General features: G+C 43.9%; 1 protein-coding gene across 3 annotated transcripts; it reads left to right on the forward strand.

Annotated features, from left to right (window-relative positions):
- Positions 1-301: 301 nt before the first annotated feature.
- On the forward strand, positions 302-21,844 carry antxr1c (ANTXR cell adhesion molecule 1c). 3 transcript variants are annotated; one of them, XM_084670269.1, is made up of 18 exons: positions 302-1,217; positions 6,422-6,496; positions 7,519-7,590; positions 7,689-7,770; positions 7,875-7,905; positions 8,051-8,124; positions 8,290-8,358; positions 9,096-9,176; positions 9,310-9,370; positions 10,302-10,400; positions 10,498-10,567; positions 12,676-12,754; positions 13,210-13,305; positions 13,839-13,877; positions 14,498-14,596; positions 14,806-14,973; positions 15,342-15,422; positions 19,628-21,844. In XM_084670269.1, the coding sequence occupies exons 1-18, from the start codon at positions 1,063-1,065 to the stop codon at positions 19,886-19,888; spliced, it is 1,692 nt and encodes a 563-aa protein (XP_084526395.1). In that variant the 5' UTR covers positions 302-1,062; the 3' UTR covers positions 19,889-21,844. The 3 variants fall into 3 exon arrangements, with proteins under 3 accessions (XP_084526395.1, XP_084526396.1, XP_084526397.1); XM_084670270.1 differs by lacking the exon at positions 19,628-21,844 and adding an exon at positions 19,124-19,448 and having other exon boundaries at positions 304-1,217; XM_084670271.1 differs by lacking the exon at positions 19,628-21,844 and adding an exon at positions 19,181-19,448 and having other exon boundaries at positions 307-1,217.
- Positions 21,845-22,847: the final 1,003 nt, after the last annotated feature.

Below are 22,847 nucleotides of genomic sequence, written 5' to 3' on the forward strand. Positions count from 1 at the left end.
TTCACAAAAGATGTTATTAATTAATTTCGATACAAGTCTTCATATAATATCAATCCACAGTCTCGGCATTCAAACATAATCTGTACAAATCTCACCAGCTCTTGTCGAAATGACAAATTAAAACAGTTCAAAACCTTACCACGTTCTTGTCAAGGTGGTGAGTGTGTTTATAGATACACACAACGCTAGATTCTGCTAAGTGGGACACCTCAATACAGTCAGCTGTGTAAAATACATTGCGTATACAAACACGTGCTTCAGCAGCAGAAAGGGGGCTCATGTCTGTTTCAAGACCCCTATGGAACTGAACTAAAGATTAGCAGTTTGTGTGTTGGATGACTGACGATGACTAATCGTCTAAATAGGATATTTGTCGTCTAATTAGGATATTTGTCTGGTGAAGTCCAAAATGATATAAAATACGTCAAAAAAAGCAGCATCCCATCTATGCTAGATCTAAGATACATGTGCTCACCTCTGTGGCTGTCCAGATTTTTCTTTAGAGGGAGGCGCAAAATGGAATCTTAACCCATCTTGAAATATGAAACCTGGTTCAATTCAGTCTAGCGTGTCGCCGATCTACCAGTACCCATTACGCCAGCTTCACTCTTCATTGCCTTTGCATTTTGCTTGTTTACAAAAAAGTTTTAACACTCAATGTTAAGATTTTTATGCGGTTCTCCGAAGTAGCGTACTTCTTTTCTTTCTTTCTTTCTTTTTTTACGACGAGCGGATTATAACCAAATAGTATATTCTGACAGAAAACTTAAGCCATAAATTGCCCATAGGACAGTAAGGTCCTCAACCTTTCAGTATTTTCATCCTCCTTGCGCATCCTCAATGTGATCGCGCATCTAGAATCAGACTACTTTGTCACGGGAATGTTTGGAAACTGACCTCAACAACGAATTACCCAACATCCGACTACCCTTTTGTTTTGTCTGACCAGGGCAATCACTGTGTCGAGAAGTCATTTCAAATTATTTGGGAATGTGAGACAGCACTGAATTAGTTTTTCCATTTCGTTTTTGGAAGGAATATAACTTTTACTGGTGGAAAAAGATGGCGAGGTTTTTGATGAGCATGTCTCTTGCTCTTGTTTTTGTGGGGTTCTTGGTTTTTACTTTACCTTATGCAAAAGGACAGGCGGAGGTACAAGACGAAGAGGAGGAAAGTACTTGTCAAGGTGCTTTCGACTTGTATTTTGTGCTTGACAAGTAAGTTTTTACGCATTACATAATCATGCCAGTGAAAAACCCAAGTGTATTGCCTACACTCTAAGTAATAGTAAGTATATCTTTAGTGTAATTGTGATATTAGACCTAGCCTAATTGAATGGTTCAGACAGTCCGGAATTGTGCAACCGCACACGCTGCACAGCTGTTGCTGTTCATCAGTGAGTGCATCAGTTTCTACTAAAGCCCAATTTGACCCTTTGCATTACATTCGTGATTATGATGATTATTACAATTGTTTCTTACGGGTACTTTTTAGATTAAAATTAAGATCCATCTCACAAATGTGTGTGTGTGTTGGTGCAAGCATGTGTGTGCGTGCATTCGTGTTCTTTTCGTGCGCTTGGGTGATGACGCCATAGGAGGCTGACTCTCAGGGGAAGTTTGCTGAATAAGCACAAGGATGAGGAGAGATCTCATTTGGCATTCGTTACTTCTCTCTGTACATAAGCATCGTGCAAGTCTCCCCATGCCAGATGATTGTTTTTACAAGATGGTGGGACACCGCTTCTTCAGGAGTGTAGTCAGTCTTGAGAAGAACTTTTTCACTAGCCTATATTCCTCCACAGTGACCAAATCATTCATTTCCTGTTCGTCCACCCACGTTGGAAAAATGTGGTCCTGACATCTCAGTATGGGCCATCAGAGAGCCTTTAGAAGGACTGGTTCCATGTATTTCTTTGCAGTTTTCATATATTTCTGTCATTTAAGACTAGCATTGGATTAAAAACATCTCTCTGAAGACATGAGTTTAACAAGCAATCCCATAGTTGTGTTATACATTAATGTAAATTCAACTTTTACAAACCTTTTTTCAGTGACTAATGTGTGAGTCGCTCTGATGTAGCCCAGCGCTGGAGTGATAATACTGTTGATGATTCCAAAAAAATGGATTGTTCATTACACATTCCCCAGGGCCCCATGATTGGTTCTGCACAGTCAGGGCCTTGATTCAGAGCTGTCTGTATGTGCACGTGCAAATAAGGAAGAAGGGTTCCTTAATGTAATAGATGACAGAAGCATTCTAATTCTGCCTGTTCCACAGAATCAAATAACTCAGTAGAGCTGACCAAGAGTAATTATTCGATGAACATTCAGTCCTTTCATGTGTTGTGGCATGTTAGCTTTTCAGTAGGGTGTCGTTTGTCTGTGTTGTGGCCCATTTCTTTCTGAGATTGACTTTGCGCTGACTCAGTCTGCTATGTTCAAACCTGCTGTTTTATAAGGTACAACGACACAAAACAACAAGGCGTGTTCCCCACAGAACAGTTGTGAAGATTAAAAGAAAAATATACTGTTGCTCTCACTGTTTATGTCTTTATTTCTAAAGCTTTACTGAAGCCTGATGGATCATACTACAACACTGCTAACATGTACATAGGTGAGAGTCACCTGCTGTATAAAGTAGTTCGCACCTCTGTCCCATTTTGCTATGAGGATCATTGTATTTCTATCCAGTGGCAAGTGATAACAATTCATGTTGATTTGACAGTTTCATTTTCCCAAATGGGAACAGTCATTATTCATCTTATTCCACAGCCTTTTTGTGCTGTACTTTGTTCCGATCTCAAATCAACCTGCAGTGCTCAATGTTTACGTTGCATGAAGTCAGGTTGGATGTGGCCTGCCGCCATCAACAACATTCAACATCTCCTGTCTGATATTGTATTTAGCTCTCTTCTCAGCAGGGTGTTAATCGTGAGAGGGTTGTTGTTCTTCTTTGGAGCCAGAGTTTCAGTATGGCGTGTAGTCATCAGGTCATCGAGGCCAACACAACCCAAACCACAGCTGGCGTCTATAAATATTTTGAACGTGTCAGAACCTTCAAGCTTTGGAATGTTCTTTTCTCTGGAGGGCCCGGCCTCCATAGAGGGACCAGAAGGAGCCGTTATCCCGTGGGTTTAGCAGGGCCGAATGCCTTGTTAAATGTTATCACGCCGTCTAGAGTCCCTGGAGGGCTAAGAAACGCGAACAAGGCAGACATCTTTGAATGGGTTCAATGCCAGTCGAGAGAGAGAGAGACAGAGAGAGAGAGACAGCGAGAGAGAGAGAGAGAGAGAGAGAAGAGAGACAGAGAGAGAGAGAGATGAAACCGAGAGGAGCAGAGAGGGGACAGGAAATGCATAAAAAGAGAGAGGCGGAGATGTATTCCACACAGAGACAAAGACAGGAGAGATTGTGAAAAAGAACACAGGGAGAGAGGGAAGGGTTGTAATGGATGCAGGCTTGGTACTCCCAGACATACCAAGGGCCTCCAGCTAAAAGTAGGTTAGTGGTTTTCTTCGAACAAATCCCTGTGCCTAGTCAGTTAAATTGGAGCGAGATCATTGGTTGCTGGCTGGGGTGGTTCTTAGCAGGCCCAGCTGGAATAGGAGATTGGGCTTCTTCATGGTGTAGGATTTTTCCCCTCAACACTTAGAAGTGTGAGAGGGAAGCTGATGGTCTTTTAACTGAGGGTCTGACAAAGCTTTTTCCCACTTGTCATAGCCCCTCTCAGTGCCTCTGAAAACACACTGTCTTGTTACATAGACTCTCTCCCTCACACTGTCCTCTCCATCCCATCTCTCTTTTCCCTCCACTCTCTTTCACTCTTCTTTGTTTTCTCATTCTTACCCAGTCAGCATAAAAATGATTAAATATTCTCTGTAGGTTGCCATGAGACTTTCATGTGTTTGGAATGGATTTACTCTGTGACATTTAGCGCAGTCCTGACATGGTCTGCTTAGCGTTGCTGGATGTTAATGATCCATGTTGCCTCCCAGAGTGCCTTGAGGTATTTGGAAACGATACAAGCACAGCACAGACATCTGCACTGGAGACATGGTATCAGACGTGGTCCAGCAGAGATGAACTTCAATCACAGGAAGTCCTCAGAGGCCTAGAGAAAAGGATGTTTCTTCCCTGGAATAAAGTTTCTGCCCTATACTGTACAAGAAGGGAATATTAACCCACAGTGACATTACCGACAACAGTTTTCAGTGGTCGAGTATGTTTCCTGAAAATTCTTGAATGTTACCAAAGATTCCTGAAAATTCCCATGGAAAGTTTGACCTCTGACCATACCTTGGATTTTGTATGAGTTGATATTTCTAAACCCATCTGCCTGTTTTTTTGTGTGGGCTTACAGACAGGGAACTAGCATTGTGGTTGACACATCATAGGTCTGTTCTGCTCACTGAGCAGATGACAGTGCAGGAAGCCCACACGTTGATTTAATCATCTCTCGTTAATCATCATTTCAATATAACAAAGATTTTGTCTGACTATTTTCTCTTCTAGCTTTCTCTCACAAATCAACCTGCTTCCAGCTGTCACTGCTTCCTCTCTTATTCCACTTTCTCTCCTTCAAAATAATTGTTCTCACTATCTCTTATCTCTTTATCCCTGCGTCTCTCAAATGAAATGCATATGGACTATCATGTACAATTCATCATGTGCTGTACCGATTAGTCACTGCGAAACGCACACAGTCTGGATGTGTATGACACAATTTCAAGTTGCCAGGGGCTGTTGCCAGGGGCTGTTGCCAGGGGCTGTTTTGTCAACACATTGTAAAAATGTGTGTTAACTAACTTATAGAACCTTTTAACCTCGTTGGAAACCAAAGATACTTTGAACTCTCAGGCTTGGGGCTTGACTCAAGTCTATAAAAGTAGATCAGAGAATTGTCACCGCAAGAAAAGTTTTCATCGAGGATCTCACGAGAAAATAGCCAACTTCCTACCCTAATGCTGTTTGCACAGGTGAGGAAACTGCAAGCTAGGCCTCAATCCCACGAAGGCTGCTCTGCTCCTGTCCAACATAAACAAGATCCATTGTGATGTAAAGAAAAACCATCAGCAGTCAAAAACCAAGACAGGGGTCCTGAGCTTCACCCCTGACTTGTATAAATACTGAAACCATAACCCACTATGACTGGTAGGCTACATGAAAGAAGGAAGAAACATATTTCCTCCCCGCTGTAATGGAACAAGCTACATCCATGAAACACTTGGCTTCTTTTCCACCAGGTCAGGCCTTGGCCTTCATGGGTCCAACACGCATCACTTCTGTTTACTTAGCACAACAGTCTTCCAACATCTAAGCAAAAAGCTTTCTGCTTTTATGCACCTAATGTGCTTGTTTTCAACACTTAGCACAGCATCCGATTACGTTATTGGGCAGTCCTGAAAACTTGGCACTAAAGGAGTATCGACTGTATGAACAGGGTCAAGATGGATGTTATGTTGAGACGTACTTTTATCATGTTTTTAGGATATAAACGTTAGAGAGCTTTGAAAAATAACTTGAGAGTTCCCATAATACAGATATACTTGACATATTTCAAATACACAGTCAAACACTTCTGCAACGATGTATTCATACAAACATGTTATAAATACTACTGTATACCTAACACTATAGAAATAGCTTACTGATGCTAAACTGGGGAAACAAGTCTCTATGTCTGTCTCCCACTTGTTGACATTATTCCGGCCATCAGCCAGCATGTGTGTGTGTGGGCCACTTCATCCTTTAAGAGGGACTAGGGCTTTGCTAGGGAAAGGGAGTCAAGTGGCTGAACGGTGAGGGAATCGGGCTAGTAACCTGAGGGTCGCGAGATTGATTCCCGGCCGAGCCAAATGATGTTGTGTCCTTGGCAAGGCACTTCACCCTACTGTGTCCCTGTACTTACTGTAAGTCGCTCTGGATAAGAGCGTCTGCTAAATGACTAAATGTAAATGTACCACAAACAATAAGATAATTTCCCATGTGTCATCCATGGCTAAGACATTTGGCCCTGGCCCCTGATATCGTTCTGTCTCACACAAACAAACACGCACACGTAATGTTCCGTGTGCGTTGTGTGGTTGTCTGTGTTTTGAGGTTTCACAGAGAGGTTAATTGTTTCCACCCCCTGGGGAGAGCCAGTGCAGTTTCCTCTGCCCTGAGGGGGAACCAGGGTGCTATATCAGACACTCCCTCATCAGGCCCTGATGTTGCCCCCACACCCACTGGGCTCTAATGAATTGAGAGGGCTAACTGTTTTGAGTTGAAAGAGATTTTGCCATTTGTTCAAAAGACTTTCTTGCTTATTGCTTATTTATTACTTCAATATTGTTGTTATTGAATAATCATTAAATGTCCTTTGTGGATTGAATTAGATGTTGAGGATTTTCTTTCTTTTTCTCTCTTTTTCTGTAAAGATCTGGCAGTGTCAAGAACCACTGGAAAGACGAAATCTACCCCTTCGTGGAGCGTCTGACTATGAAGTTCATCAGGTGAGAGAACAAAAGCAAAACGGATGGTAAAAAATAACAAAGTAAAAACCTTCATCTGTGCATGCCTGGTTTTGGACCAGGGACAGATTAAAGACAAAGCCACACTTGATTACTTCTTCTGGAGAAACCATCTCCCACAGTGGACTGACAGGAAATTTGTAAATGCACTTTGGCAGACTGGTTAATGGCATGAGTCATGATCAACACCGGTTTGTGAGGTTTGAGTTGCATATGACCAGACGTGACTAAAATCCTGTTCAACACTTGAAACAGAACATGGCAGCATAGTTTGGCAGACATTGTTTATGTGAGGAGGTGCTTAATCTTATTTTGAGACTATAAGACGTATTAGCTCATTTACAGTAAGCTCAGCAAGCTAAATCAGTCATCTGACCAACAGCAGCATTGGGGTATGTTATTGTCGGCAACCTGTATAAATCAGCATATCAGTTTGGGTGGTATTGTTTTGACTCAATTCCCAGTCATAGTCTCAACAGCACCTGATGCCTTAGCCCTGACCTCATCTGTAGAACGGCTCTATCTCTTTGTCCCCTTAACTCCGGCCTCAATGAATTCATGTTTTCAGTCGACTTCAAAGTCAAGTCAAGAAATAAATAAACCACCAAAACAATCCACTTTCAAGGTCTCGTCTTATTCTAAGCATTGGGTGATAGATGATCCTCTCTAAACATTTTTAATCAAACAAACAATGGGACAACATTCTTGGGCATTCTCCACATGAGAGAGTTTTGTGACATATTTTGACATGCACATGCATATGTTTGTCTCAAGTCGCATTCCCGTTGATGGAAAACATTGAATCTGTTGCATGTGATGCGTCAATCTGTCATATGGTCCGTGCTGTCATTGTTTGTCTACAGAGAAAGTCTTAAATCAAACATTGTAATCTTCAGTCCTTGGAGAGTTGCCCAATAGATGTCCAATTCAAAAAGACAACAGGAAAAAACAAAACCAGAAAGTAGCGTGTGCGTGATGTTTGTTGTTGTTTTGCCCTGCCACAGCCCCATGCTCAGGATGTCATTCATCGTCTTCTCAACCCGAGGAACCACCATCATGAAACTGACAGAGAACAGGTAAGGAACGTGTGCGTGGATTATTTGGTGTACAAGAAATACAGTCAAATTGTAGTCTGAACGTATATATGTGTATTTGTGTGCGTGTGTGTTCTCAGACAGGAGATAAGGAAGGGTTTGAATGTGCTGAGTAAAGAGGTCCCAGGGGGAGACACGTTCATGCACCTGGGTTTGGAGAAGGTAGGCCTGGGTTAGCTCGCGTATCATTAGTGTTAGCGTTAGCTCACAAATCATTACTGTTAGAGATATTTTTGAATGTAAACAATGTATCTTTCTCTTCCAAGGCAAATGACCAGATCCGCCAGGAAAACTTTAGTAAGTGCCTGATGAACTTCGCTTGGCTTTTATAGTCATTTAAATATAAACATGCTTTTGATCCTACCATTAATTACATGGTCCTGCTCACAGTGAAGTTTGCTTTGTGATGTTTGAGTCTTACGGCCCTTCTCTTTGTTTCCAGGGACAGCCAGTGTCATCATCGCGTTGACTGATGGAGAGCTAAACGAATATCAGCTGGACACTGCTCAGCAGAAGGTGAGGCCTGCTGGGATTCTCTGTGATGCATCATGGGATGGATAGCAGGAAGAGCAAGGCCTCATGCTCAGGCCCCATTCACAAGCTCTTATCAGTTTAGCAAGGTAACAAGTCCACGTTTGATCCACCCCAAATATTGTCTTTTTGTTTGCCTCTCCACATAAGGCAGTGGAAGCTCGATCTCTGGGAGCCATTGTGTACTGTATCGGAGTCAAAGACTTCAATGAGACACAGGTAAGAGTTTTTTTTTTTAACCATTTAATAAATGCTTTGGCTGTGAGGTATGGACTGGGACTGATATGGTAGGTTGGACGGTAATTAAACTATTGGAGACACATGCTTGCCATCAGCCTATTGAGGAGGATGCCTCAGAGTCTGGACATCAATCAAAGTCATATTATTCTTCCGCCAGGGCCAGACCTTTATGTATATACAAGCAAGTACAGACCTGACTGTATGTCCATAGACCTCGAGCTTGATTAGCCCTTCTTTTATGGTTGAGTGAGAGCAGAAATTAAACTTGATTTTGTGTGTATATTAGTGCTCTCCTCTTGATTTCCCAATGTGATGTAGGTAGAAGTTAAATACCTGCAGTTAAAATGGTACAGATCCAAAGGGGAAATTTAGGCAGGATATTACCTCATTATTTCAATAGCTCAGTGAATCGGTTATGTTCTGTATAGTTTGTCTCTTGTTACTGTGTGTCTAGAGGAAGCTCATTGGTCTGTATAAATAAATAGCATGAGTTCTGCTCCTCCTCCGGTCTCTACTCTGATCTCTCTTCTGGTCTCTCTCCTGGTCTGTCTCCCATAGCAGTCAGCAGACCAGACAAAGACCCTGGGGAGGGCGGAGACATGAAGACATCTCTACATCTGTAAACTGACTTATTTTCCTCCCATTTACCCCCCCACCTCTCTCTTTCTTTCTCTCTCTCTCTCTGTATCTCTCTCTTCCTGGTATCCGTTCTGTAGCTGGCCACCATCGCAGACACGATTGAACATGTGTTTCCTGTGACGGGGGGGTTCCGTGCTCTCCAAGGAGTGATCAACTCGGTAAATAAACTCTAGTTAGGAAAACAGATGCAGACAGGCCTAGCATAGCGGCTAGCTAAACAGACCTGGTCTTCCCTCTAGTCTCTCTATCTGTTTCCCAGGCCTAACATCATCGATGCCTTCTCTTTCACAGATCATCAAGAAGTCCTGCATCGAGATTCTAGCAGCTGAACCATCCAGTGTGTGTGCAGGAGGTGGGTGGGGTGGCCCCATAGAGATGTGTCTTTTAGGGAGTCAGGTGGCTGAGCGGTTAGGGAATCGAGCTAGTAATCTGTAGGTTGCCAGTTCGTTTCCCGGCCGTGCCAAATGATGTTGTGTCCCTTGGGCAAGGCACTTCACCCTTCTTGCTTCGGTGGAATGTCCCTGTACTTGATGTAAGTCGCTCTGGAGAAGAGCGTCTGCTAAATGACTAAATGTAAATGTAACCAGATAGCTCAAGCTGTTTTATTGATATAAACAGTAGGATGCATCATAACCTTAGTGTATCTTTTTAACAAACAATACATTGTGACTATTCTAAGTTGACTTAAAGCGATTTATCACCATTGATATTTTCCACTCTCCTTTCTTTTGTGGGGCACTGGGGACAGTTGACCCCCCCTGTCCCCCCGCCCCCAGCCCCCTGTCCCCTCAGGACCTGAGCACACCCATGGCAACCCCCTTGTCTCCTGTCATTCTCTAAGTGCTGTGCTCATTATATTAAGGGGTCAACCTGCTGCCCTACCCTCCAACTGGGGCTCAGCTGGGACATCAAATGACCACGTACTGACAGGAACAGAACCATATATGGATGTCGAGCCCCACTGCCCCAAGCTAACAAATGGCTTTAATAGATATGTTCCTGATTAAATGACTCTAATGCCTCAGCTGCAGTCCTGTGTCTGTTTCTGTGGCAGGCGCCTAGATTGAAGAGTCAATTTAATAAATGGTTTGTCCTCCCCAAGAGAAACAGGCCTTTAAGGACTAAATTGAGTTATTGGAATTGGCCTATTTGTGGTCACCAGCTGATGCGTTTACTTTGTCAAACAGTATAAAAGAAATACATTATTATTATTAGTATTATATTTCAATCCTCCACTCATCTCTGTGTTAAGCTAACAAAAATATGACTCTGGTATTTTGCAGAGTCATTCCAGGTGGTTGTGCGGGGTAATGGGTTCCTCCATGCTCGAAACACTGAGCAGGTGCTCTGCAGCTTCAAAGTCAACGATACCCTCACCATCAGTGAGTACCTGGTCTTATGTACCTGCCATATATTAACCCTAACCCATTAGTCTTGGCCTGCCAGTGTGCGCGCATTGACAAGTGTGTTTCTGCCTAGATGAGAAGCCTGTTACTATTCAGGACACCTACCTGCTGTGTCCTGCCCCTGTCATAGACGAGATCGGGAAGTAAGTGTCTTCTTTAGTAAACTGTCTTCACATGGCAATGAGTGGTCCTGCAGCAAGAAAAGTGTTGTGATAATACTGTGCTGCTTTCTGCGTGAAGAAAGGGCCTTGTGTGTTGACCCAGGTCATGGAGGAAATACACTCACTTGCCTCCCCCCTTCCACACACACACATGCACACACAGGCCTGCTGAACATTAGCTTTCTTTACGATCCCAGCCCAGGTCCACATTCCTCCTCTCTTTATCCCACTCTCTGTTGCTCTTTAAGTATGTTGATTCCCTCACTCTCACTTTATTTCTATTTATTTTCACTTTTTTTGTTTTACTTCTCTCTCTTTCAAGTTCTCTCTCTTTTGTCTCTCTATCTTCATCGCTCTCCGTCTCCTTGTTCTAGCCTTTTCTCTTGGTCTCTTGAGTTCACTGAGTTCAGTGTTTTCAGAACAAGGATAGTGCTTCAGTTTCCTCTTAATCCCCCAAACTGTCACACCCCACAACATCAGCCTATCAGACTGTCTTCTTACAGTACTTCATTAGACCTCTGGTTCTCCTTTCTAATGTCAACAAACCGCCCGACTGCTTAAAGAGAACCAGAGTTCACCAGGTCATAAAAAGAGGGGTCTGAAAGGGTCATGGTGTATGATCTAGACCAGGTTGCTCTGCCTCTGACCAGCAACAACACAGTGTCTGTAACCCTGGCAGATATGTAAACCTTTTTATTAATATCAGAGACAGAGAGAGAGAGAGAGAGAGAGAGAGAGAAAGAGAGAGAGAGAGAGAGAGAGAGAAAGAAAGAAAGAAAACTGAGGCGACATCATGTACCCCAAGCCCACAGCCACACCTCTCATCCCGTCCGTCATTCTCATCATTTTTGTCACATCTCTCTCTCTCTCTTTCTCTCTCTTTCTTTTCTCTCTCTCTCTCTCTCTCTCTCTCTCTCTCTCTCTCTCTCTCTCTCTCTCTCTCTCTCTCTCTCGCTCTCTCTCTCTCTTTTCTCTCTCTCGCTTTCTCTCTCTCTCTCTCTCGCTTTCTCTCTCATGCTATCTAGGCCCTCCAGCCTTTATTTTGTCATCTCCCTTTTTCGATCGAAATCTCCCTGTTCTCTCCATCTTCTCACTGCTTTTCTTCTCTCTCTGTCTGTTGTGCCCCCAGCCCTTCTCTCCGTGCCAGTAGTAGTGATCAAAGCAGCTTCGTTTCTGCTCCGGCTCTTTGATGTGCTTGCTTAACAGATGTCTGACACCACGCATCCACCACAGACGCTTCCTCTCCCCTGTTTTTTTACGAACATCCTCAAATTTGCAGTGCCCAGTTTGCTTTGGCCGGGCTCCCCTTCTTTGCCTTCACACACTTCATCCTCCCCTTTTCCCCCAACCGCTGTTGTTTTTCCTTTATCTTTTCAAGCTCTTTTAACCTGCAAAGTGATTTTATCACCTCAAGGCCAAATTGATTTATTTTCTTCTCTGACATTTAAGGGTGCACAAAGACCGACACTCGCACACTCACACACAGATGCACACATGCACATTTGAGACTTCTTCATGGCCAATAGCTCTCCAGCTTCTTAGGTATGTTAGTCATGAACTTCACCTACATACCCTGTCTCCAGTCTGACTAGTATCTCACTTTCTATCGCTATCCTAGCCAGACTAGATACACCTCATCACCCATCCACCCTGACCAGCCTTTAACTTTCCCCTGTTCATTTTGACAGCCAGGAGCTCTGAACCCCTGAAACATGATTCAAGGGTTAAGTTTGAGGTCAAGTTTAGAACATCTTAGAGGTTTCCCAGGCTACCCAAGGTCAGTTTCTGAGAACATGTCATTTATTATTTTTGGTTACTTTCCAGGAAACAGATCAAAAGAAGTGTAATTTGTTGGCTTCTAAGCATCTATAATGCCAATCCTGGAAACCATCTTATTCACAGATGGGAAAACAGAGTCTGTTTTTACAAATCTCTTACTCCCTAGCTCAGGTCAATTACTTTTAACATTACCTTTCACCTTTAGCATATATACTGCACCTCAAACCTTTCTAAGTTCACAAAAGGTCTACTACTTGATTCATTATTATGATAACGTTTTTTCATGTCTGTTTTTTTGTGTGTAATTTCAGGGTTATCTATCTCCAAGTGAGCATGAATGAAGGATTGTCTTTCATCAGCAGTAATGTCCACATCACAACTACAGAGTGTGTAAGTACAGTGCTATGGCACTCCACAGGCCCTCATAAGATGCCTTGCTTTCTTCTGTGGAGCCAAACCACAGGGTCTTCAAACCCGATCCACTCAAAGCCCCCCAAAGCCCTTGTCAGAGCAAGCCTTTCACCCCACCCCATCCTGCCACAAGACAGATAGGGGAAAACACCACCACATCTGAACTCCTATCTCTGGAGCCTAATGGGAACCAGACCGGCCCTGTTTTAAGACCCACCATTTCACTTTTCAATTGAAGTCTTTTAAAAGATGCTCTTATCCTGAAATCAGAAGTGCACTGCACGTCTGTCAGTGAGACAGCCGCATATCTCAAGTTTCACCCTCTTCTCAAAGGTGTGTGTTGGCTCGTTTGTGTGTGTGTGTGTGTGTGTGTGTGTGTGTGGGGGTGGTTGTGTGTGGGTGGTTCTCACTGGGTTTGATCTCCCTTCTGACAGTTTGATGGAACTATCCTCCTGATCACCCTGCTGGTTCTGTTCCTGCTGCTGGCTATGCTCTTCATGTGGTGGTTCTGGCCGCTGTGCTGCACAGTGGTACGTCACTTACCACACACACTCCACCCCAACACACACCCTCTATGCCACCACACACACAGTCCACCCCACCACACCTTCTAGGCCACCACACACACTCTCTACCACACCACACACACTCTGGTCTGATGATGGATCAGTTCAGTAACAATCACTTGGACAACATGTGTCTCGATTTTCAGACAGTAAGCATCAAAATAATGGATGTAATTCACAATCATCTCAAATAAATTGATTGCATGTTCTTGAGAATTTTCAGATAACAGCTGTAGGCCTAGCCACTTTCTTTCAAATCTGTCGATATAAACGTAAGATATCGAGTAGTTTTTCACCTATTGGTTTCCAGGTCGTGTTATCACAATGCAGTGAATTAATAATATTTAAAAATGAACCTACATGTATGTATGTTATTCCAGTGTTTTTGGGGCCATTACTTCATGATCGATATGTTTATGATAGTTATAATGAACTCCTCATGTGACCACCCAGAGGGCACAGTAATGAAATGTTTCTGTGTCAACTTCCTGTTGTAGGTGATCAAAGAACCCCTTCCTCCTCCCCCTCCAGAGCCCGTAAGTCACCCCTTCAATCTCTGCCTCGACAACATACACACTCCTGAAAGACTGCACTCATGAACACACATGCACAGTTGTAGCCAAAGCTGTTCAATATAGAATAGCCCTTAAAGAATATCAGTGCAGACTATTCTCTTCTTCTTTATCGGTGAGACAAGTCAGAGTTCAAACGAGCATTTCTCCACATAGAAGGCTTCTGTTAGACTTTCCCTAGGTTTTACAGCTGGGTGGCACACACACTGATTCCTTGTACACCAATCTCATTATATGCGTTACATTTGGGCTGCATGGTCAGAAGAAGGCTCTCTGTGTTCTCCTGTCCGTATGCCCTCATCCTCTCAGGGAATATTGAATACTGGGCTGGCATACTGGGCTGACTGATAAAGCCCTGTGTGTAGCTGTGTGTGTGGGTGTGCATGTGTGTGTGCATGCCTAATGTGTTGTGATCTTGTGGTGTAGTGGTTGCTTGGCAATCAGGTTTTAAAAGTGCATATGTTCCACCCTTTCACATTTTACACACACAGGGAACTTTTCTCTGACATTTGGAAAGAAACAGTTGGTGTTCGTGTTCTTTAGAGCTAAGTGTGTGTGTGTGTGTGACTGTGTGTGGGTGTCAGGAGTCTGATGATGAGGATGGGATGCCCAAGAAGAAGTGGCCCACAGTGGACGCCTCCTACTATGGAGGCAGAGGGGTGGGAGGCATCAAGAGGATGGAGGTAAGCTAGAGGCAATCGTTAGGATCAGAGCTGAAAGGTTTTTATTGTACTCGGAATCCAAACCATAAACCCACCTTTTAATTACTCCAAGTAACTCGTTTACTCCTCGAGAGCTAGCATTAGCGCCTGTGTCCACACTGTTAGTAGTAAACCTAAGGCCCTTTCCCCAGATAACTCGCCCTCCGTACTGCTAACTCGCCCTCCTCTAGGTGCGCTGGGGTGGGAAGGGATCGACCGAGGAGGGGGCTAAGCTGGAGAAGCCGAAGAACGCCGTGGTCAAAATGCCGGAGCAGGAGTTTGAACCGTACGAGCCCAAACCCAAGAAAAATCACAACAGGAAACCGGCCCAGGACAGGAAATGGTACACGCCCATACAGGTAAAAACAGCCACCATTTGTCATCTGGTGTACAGTAGCCTTCTGTGAGATTACATATTGGCTTTTCATTTGTGTAACAGTTTGCTAAGTACTATGTGCACACTTGAACCAATTAGCCACTAATAAGCCACTGTATAGCCTGAAATAAGACATAGCCCATTGGACATACGTACTTTTGAAGCAACTGTAGCAGGGGTTTCTCATTGGGCGTGTGTACGGTTTCTAGAGTTTATGCATGTTATGCAGTAGACTCCACAGATCCTGTACAGATTTCTAGCTAGCATGTTTCTGTGGCTTGTTTGCATTCTGTGTGTTATAACTGTGTTTTTAACTGTACTCTCGTTCCTGCTTCTCTCTGTCATCTGTAGGGTAAACTGGATGCCATTTGGGCTCTATTTCGCCGTGGTTATGACCAGGTCTCTCTGATGAGGCCCCAGCCAGGAGATCATGTAAGTTGCAAACTTAGGAGTTTAAAAGCTTACCCAAATAGCGGGAAGCAAATCTGTGCTTTGTTTGTAGAGCTATGTGGTAGAGGGTCAGAGAATCAGAAACATATGACAGAGTTGCTTTAAAACAGCACACCAGGGTATAGCAGCCCCACCCCTCACTCTGTCAGAACCCAGTCTACCTCTTTATCACACCCTGCCTCCTTCCCAGCTACTTCAGGCTGACTCCTCCCTCCTTCCTCCCTCCTCCCTGTCACACCTTCAAGATCACACCTCACCTTCGCTCCATTTTTCTCCATCCTCCCTCCTTCACTCCTTTCCTCTCCTTCCTTCCATCCCTCCATCATGTCTCCTCTCTGAAGCCCACTCCTGCTGCGGCACACACCTCAGCTGGGTCATGTGTCAGGTCCTGATCTGTTCCAGACCTGGCCTGGCCCCACACCTGCTTTTGATCAGACGCCATCAAAAACAGATATAAACCAGAACCCCAGACTCTGGACCGGCTCCAGGCATCTTCTTAAAGCTCTAGAACCTCTCCGCTCGCCTGGTGCGACCAAGCATGTGGTTCAACTTTGTCACCCTGACTCTTTTGATTAATACCTACAAATAAGTATGTGCCTGGCTGGAGGGGCTTGATTGGGCTGTAGATGGTCAAAGCTATCTTTGACATCACACAACGTTTTGGATGGGAAGGATTCAGATGGATGAACCCAACTGAACCCTCTGTAAATAAGGAAAGGTTTTGTAAACAGTGGGTACATTTCTTTGTTGGATCATAGTGAAGAAAGCGGTTCCTCACAATTGTGTGCAATACTTCTCAATGCCCTTTGTGGTATGGTGATACCATACCAGCAACCAGCAACCACCAACACCAGTATCGGATTACTTATTTAACTCTTTGTTCTGAAGAGCGCTTTTGCTTCAAAGCTTGTTCAATTTTCTTCATCCTGAATACGCCCCTAATCTGCCCTCCGCTCTCCCTCTCTTCCCCCTGTGTCCCACCCTCCTTCCCCAGCTATAGCCTGCAGAGATGGCTCCCATCCAGGTGCTTGTTAAAAATCATGTGTTATTTGCAGAAAATCTTCTATAACCTTCATTTATTTTACTGGAATTCCACATTTAGTAGTGTTTTCTTGGCTCAGAAAGAGAATGGCAGGGGTTTACTGCTAGATAAGCTTTCAACTTTCAACAAAAAGGGTATATCAACCAGAAAAGAGAAACCGTCCTAGTGAGTTTCAGCCTTTACAACATTCTGTGCCTGATTCTGTTGATCGGGACTCTTCTTCGGTGAGATTTTGACCCAGGGAAAACTTTTAACGATCTCCACATGCGAAAGGTTACATGACTCAATGCTTATTCCAGAGGAATCGTCTACGTCTTTCTATGTAATGGCGTCGCCTACTCCAGTAATTTGCGGTGTATTACAGAGCAAAAGCATTCCCAGGCCAGGCTACGACAGTCCGGATGGACTTGGTGCTGCTTCTGCAGGAGAGATCACAGGCACTGGGCATGGCTGCTCCTTCATGTCCCCATTGTGACTTGAGGAGATCCTGTTAACCTGCCTGGATCCATTTTCTAAATGTCTGTCCCCTGGAACACACTATTTTGGCTATTATGCCGTAATTGTGGAAATTAATGTGCTCATGCACACATACGCACACTGACCCAAGAGCATTAAAACACACACACACACGTATACACACACAATTGCACACACGCACACACACACACACACACAGGCCCTGTGTGCATTGTTGAGCCCTTCTGGACAGGGTCACTCTGGATTCCTGACAGATGTCTGTCACCCTGTTGGCACGTTGCATTTTATCACCAAGGCAATTGCTATGGCGACGCCTGAATGCTACTATTGAGAGATGCCTGGCTTAAGGCCTCTTACTGTGCAATCCTGTCAAACTAGACTGTAACATACTCATATCCTCAAGGCCTGGGATATCAAGGCCAGATTCCTTAGATTTTACTGCACAATGGAGCTGCTATATCTTTGAGTCATTTGTCTCTTCCAAACTACCCGAGCCTGAGCAGAGCCACTGCCATGACGACACCAACAAATAGAAAGACTGCAGCTGCAAAAGTTTCCTTTCTGAGCTTTTTTTCTTCCCTCCCTCCACAGCCCCCTCTCTTGTATCTTAGTCTTTTACCGCTCTTCCTCTCTTTCTGCCTCTCATTCTTATTGTATATTTCCCCATTGGTCTCTTCTGTTCTGTCAAATTGTTTCTGCCTCTCGTCCTCCACTCCTTGTTTCTCCTTCCTCTCCCAGTCTATCCCATCACCCCTCTTTTCTCCTCACTACTAATACTTCTTATACAGATGTTTGTTTACGCAAAATAGGCGAGGGTTCAGTCAGTGTGTGATTGAAAACACAGAACAGGCCATTACCATCTTACTGTGTCTGGTTTGTCATCTCTAAGCATTGTCTTTAAGCATTGCCTAGCCTACGTTGTTTTATAGACTATCATTATCTACATCGGTCTAGCCGGCTACAACCTGGCCAGGGTACCTTAACCTAGTGTAGCATATGAGCCTATCTAACCTGGCTCACACCACTACATAAGACCTCAGCTATGCATAAGGGCCCAGCTCTGCTCTGCGACTTCTGGCACCGCAACTCCTACGTCAAACAGCATGTGCTGGAGTCTGAGGTTGAATTAGAGGGTTGGCGTTAATGTCTCCCTTGACGCGAGGTTAGCTCCTACAAGAGAACATGAGGTAATACCCGGCGGAGACAAGACGCCATAGCAGATCCAGCCAGTCAGGCCACATCAAATGCAGTGAAGAACCCCTGGCTGCTCTGGGTCGAGGCCCAGCAGAGAGCTGCAGACTGGTGGGGCCGGACAGATCACTTGGAACAGATTTAGTTTTTGGTCTTTTGTGTTTGTAGGATAGGATGAAGAATCAGGTTTGTGGGTCAAAGAAAGATTATTCAGCTATTGCTATAACATCTGGGGACGTCACCTGGTCGGTGTTTTGGTCTCTAGATTGGATCTTGGATGTTTTTGAAATGGTGCACCAGAGAAGAGGGTCATTTTTGTAGTTCTAGATACTTCTCTTGGGGAGGTAAAACTTTTTTACTTCAGGGAATGTCAGGCTAGCTTTGAAATGTGATTTTGGTTACCAGCGGAATCTTCTCTGTTTTTCCTCTGCATAATTTACAAGTCACCATGACTGGAATGTGTCCACAGTTGTTTTCATTGATTCTTTGCCAGTGTGGCTTCTCACTGAGTGTATAGTATGTGTGTGTGTGTGTGTTTGTGTGTGTGTGTCTGTGTGCTTACCCATGTGTACATTCGTTAATGTTTGAAATCCTCTACATTCTGACCATGTATGTCCATGCCTCTCTCTGTTTGCATGGGGTAGGGAAATAAAGTTTGACCATTGACCAGTCATCTGTCTCACCTTCATAAATCAGTTAGACTGCTTTTCTGTACCCCCGATTACCACCAGACTCCCAGTCAGGCAGGCTTGAAGCACAGCAAGGCTGTGGTGAAAGGTGGGGGTTCAGCTATGTGTGGGAAAAGATGGGGGTTGTGGATAGTGGTTACTGTGGTTGGGTCAAAAGTTTAGCTAAAAAAAACACAGGTCCATAAAAAAAACTTGCCTAAGACTTTAATAACCCCCCCATCCACACCGTCTTTCGTTATGATCTTTCTCTCTCTCTCTTTTTCCTTCTATCCCTCTCTCTCTAGCTTACCCTTCTTGTCTTTCTTTTTCCTATCTCTCCCTCCGTTTGGTACCATAAACAGCATGCACAGTTTGGAAGGCAGCCATGATTTCATTGGTCACAAGACAGAACATTGGACTAAGAGGGCGGTGGGGTGCGAGATGTCCCAGCAGGACGTTCTGGGTAATCTGTGGACCCAGCTGGCCAAGCTCAGAGAGCAGGCAGTGATCCCCCTCTGACCTAGGGGTCAGCTAGAATCAGCTGCCTTATCCCTCTCAGACATACAGTAGGTTGGACACGTGTGTGTGTGTCTGTGTCTGTGTGTAAGTGTGCTTTCATCTGTTGCTTCCCTTCCCTTTCATTTTTCTCTCTCTCTCTCTCTCTCTCTCTCTCTCTCTCTCTCTCTCTCTCTCTCTCTCTCTCTCTCTCTCTCTCTCTCTCTCTCTCTCTCTCTCTCTTTCCCTCCCTCCCTCCCTCCCTCCCTCCCTCCCTCCCTCCCTCCCTCCCTCCCTCTCTCTCTCTCCCTCAGGGCCGTTGCATCAACTTCACCAGAGTGAAAGAGGAGGCGGCTGCAGCAAAAGCTGCCCCAAAGGCTCCCAGCCCCACCCCTCCTCCACCTGACTACCGCCCTCTGATCCAGCCCACCACGCCCCCTCCTCAGACCAGCCTTCCCCCACGGGCTCCGCCCGGAAACAACCTTCCCCCAGGACCACCTCCCTCCCGTACCCCCCCTGGACCCCCCTGCCCCCCTCCCACACGCCCCCCACCTTCCCTCAACAACAAGCCGTGAGACGAGAGAGAGAGATAGGCACCCCACTCCAGTAAGCACAGTCCACCTTGCCAAAGTGCCAAAGATGCTCCCTTCACAAGTATTTATTGGAGCCTGGGGTGTTGTTGGAAATGCGTGGTTTGTTGCTGGACAGCAAAGTATGTAGTAATAGGAGGGAAACAAGATACTATACTGCAATGAACAAATTGTTTTTTTAATCAACTACTGAGTATCCAATGGTGTTAAGAGGTCAAGGTTACAGTAGACCTGCATGTGAATCTCTTTCAGTCCATTTTCAAGGCAGTATGAATTCGATTTTCTCCATTACTAAGATTCAAATCAGAATCGTCTTAAATCATCAGGTGACGTTGGCATGTTATCGGGTGTTGACAAACCATTGAAAATGAAGTTGAATTGGAGCTTTTTGTCATGAATTTTTTGTATGGTATATGAATGCTTAAATGGTTGATAATTCTGCTGCAATGTCTTTAAAAAATCAAGAGAACACAAGGTATCTCCGTCCTCAAATTTCATTTGTGTCTCTGCTATGATACCCCCCTCCACTCTTTTTAGTCTCATACTCAGGATTGAAACACAAGAGGGGTTTAATCTTTCCTCTAGGTACATCTATGTCCCCTGAACAATAAAACAGGGATGAATCTAAATGCAAGGAGATGTTTGTAGAGATATCACCAAATATTTTGTGGTCGATATCATTGAGGCTTTGGATGTGTCCTTTATTTAGTTTTGATAGAATACAGCCTGCAGGTATATCTTTATCAATATTGGCATCTGTGCACATAGAATGCAGTTCATAGATAATATTATAGTTGTTTTCCTTTTGTTCATTTTCTTTCCTATCGCTTTTGAAACAACCAGTCAGGTCATCATCTCTTTAACACATTCCCAAACCTGTACTGTACTATGATGGCATTGTATTGTTTACCTTTTTTTTTTACAACTAAATCAACGGTCACATTGCAACTGCAGGGCAGTTCACAGCATCTAATTTATTAACCCCCGGGGGCATGACGAGGGTACTTGAAATACGACAAGGTGTCCAACTTCCAAGACGGACACTGTGCACAAAGTTAGAAACACAACTATCCACAAAACTTCATTACCCAGAGTTCCTCAACCCCTGTTAGTCTATAGTCCTGCTCTAGTCTATATGTTGTTGGAATGTTACTGATCAGACAGTCAGTAAGGTTCGTTGGTCCGTTTCGAACTGTGTAATAACTGTCCGTGACCGTGTAATTACCATGTTGTGTCAATATGATGTTTTGTCGACGTCATTGTGCCAATGTTGTAATTACTGGAGTAATTACAGTTATTATTTTGACTACACATGGATAGAGCTGAATCATCTGTTAGCAGTTTGAATGATTTGAAATGATGGTACAGTAAGAGGTTGAGAAACACTGGAGTGCTATTCTTCACACAGTGCCTATTTTCTTTCATACTTTTATACTCTGTTTGTTGTACTTCATTCCATTATGTCTTATACTATAGTGTTACTATTAGTTCCTTTGATGTATCGTAACACTGCTGAAAGCTTTTGATGACAAAAAGTGCATTTTTTTTGTAATTGTATTAATTGGCCATAGTGAAACACAAATCAAGTTCTAGACAGTATATCAATATGTGATAACTTCACAATCAACAGCCTTAATTTGTGACATGAACAGATATTTTTTCAGAAGCCCAATTCACCCCAGTAACAGACTTTGCGAAGCAACAGTGTCAGATAAACCTCCTTTACATTTTTTCATGTATGTTCCTTTTAACATCCCTGCTTCAGTATGCCCATCACCAGGACATTTCCTGAGCTGTGTTCTGATAAAAAAGCTAAAAGATGCATTTATGTTTATCCTTGTAATTGTACATTCTATGAACAGTGGTACTGTTATTATGGAAAGACATATGCAATGTTTGCCTTTTAAACAGTTTTAATAAAGGTTGACTTCCAAGCTTCTAGCTGAGACTGGATCGTAGTGTGTCTGGACGTGTATGTGACCGTGTGTGAGACTGTACAGGAAGTGTGTCTGCCAATGTTTGAAATATATAGGATGTTGAATTTCCTTTTGCAGCTGCACCTAGTAACATTGGACAGAGCTAAGGGAGCTCCCTCAAGAATGGTGAACCACACACCCTTACACACACACACACACACACACACATACACACACCCTTACACACACACACACACACACAAACACACACACACCCTTACACACACACACACACACACACATACACACACCCTTACACACACACACACACACACACACACCCTTACACACACACACACACCCACCCACCCTTATACACACACACACACACACACTTAACAGATGTTTCTTTGACCTCTGTATAACCCTAGGTAATAGATAACCCTTGTCGTGTTGTTAGTGGTCACTTAGACCCAGTTTGTTATTGTTGTGACGGTCACTGCACTTCTCATACATCAGAAACAGTGTCATCGAGACTTCAGTTGTCACCAGACAGTATCCTCTTTTGCATCTGAGCCAACAGGATGTAACTGGCACACGAGTCGTATTAAAGCAATACATTTTGCCAAGAAGGTGGTGTTCAGCATAATGACAGGTAATTACTCCTTAACTAATGACACCCTGATCGGAGATCTACCATGGGATCAGAGAACAGCACTACAGTGAACATATTATTCATGATGGTTGGAGGATATACCGTCATCATAACTGAATCTCTTATGTTTTTTACTGTAATGACTTTAAGATGCCCAGAATAGCTGCTATGAGCAGTTCCAGCTGTATAATTGCTGTGTAGTCCATTTCCCCCTGTCCTTACAGAGGAGATGAGGATGTGGGATAGAAACAGAGACAAACAGAGAGTGAGACCAGAAGAGAGAGAGGGATAGAGAGATGGTGAGTTGGGTGATATATATATATATATATATATATATATATAGAGAGAGAGAGAGAGAGAGAGAGAGAGAGAG

Source organism: Hypomesus nipponensis, chromosome 13 (genome assembly GCF_054491055.1).
Source record: "Hypomesus nipponensis isolate SF chromosome 13, ASM5449105v1, whole genome shotgun sequence".
NCBI classification, from domain to species: domain Eukaryota; kingdom Metazoa; phylum Chordata; class Actinopteri; order Osmeriformes; family Osmeridae; genus Hypomesus; species Hypomesus nipponensis.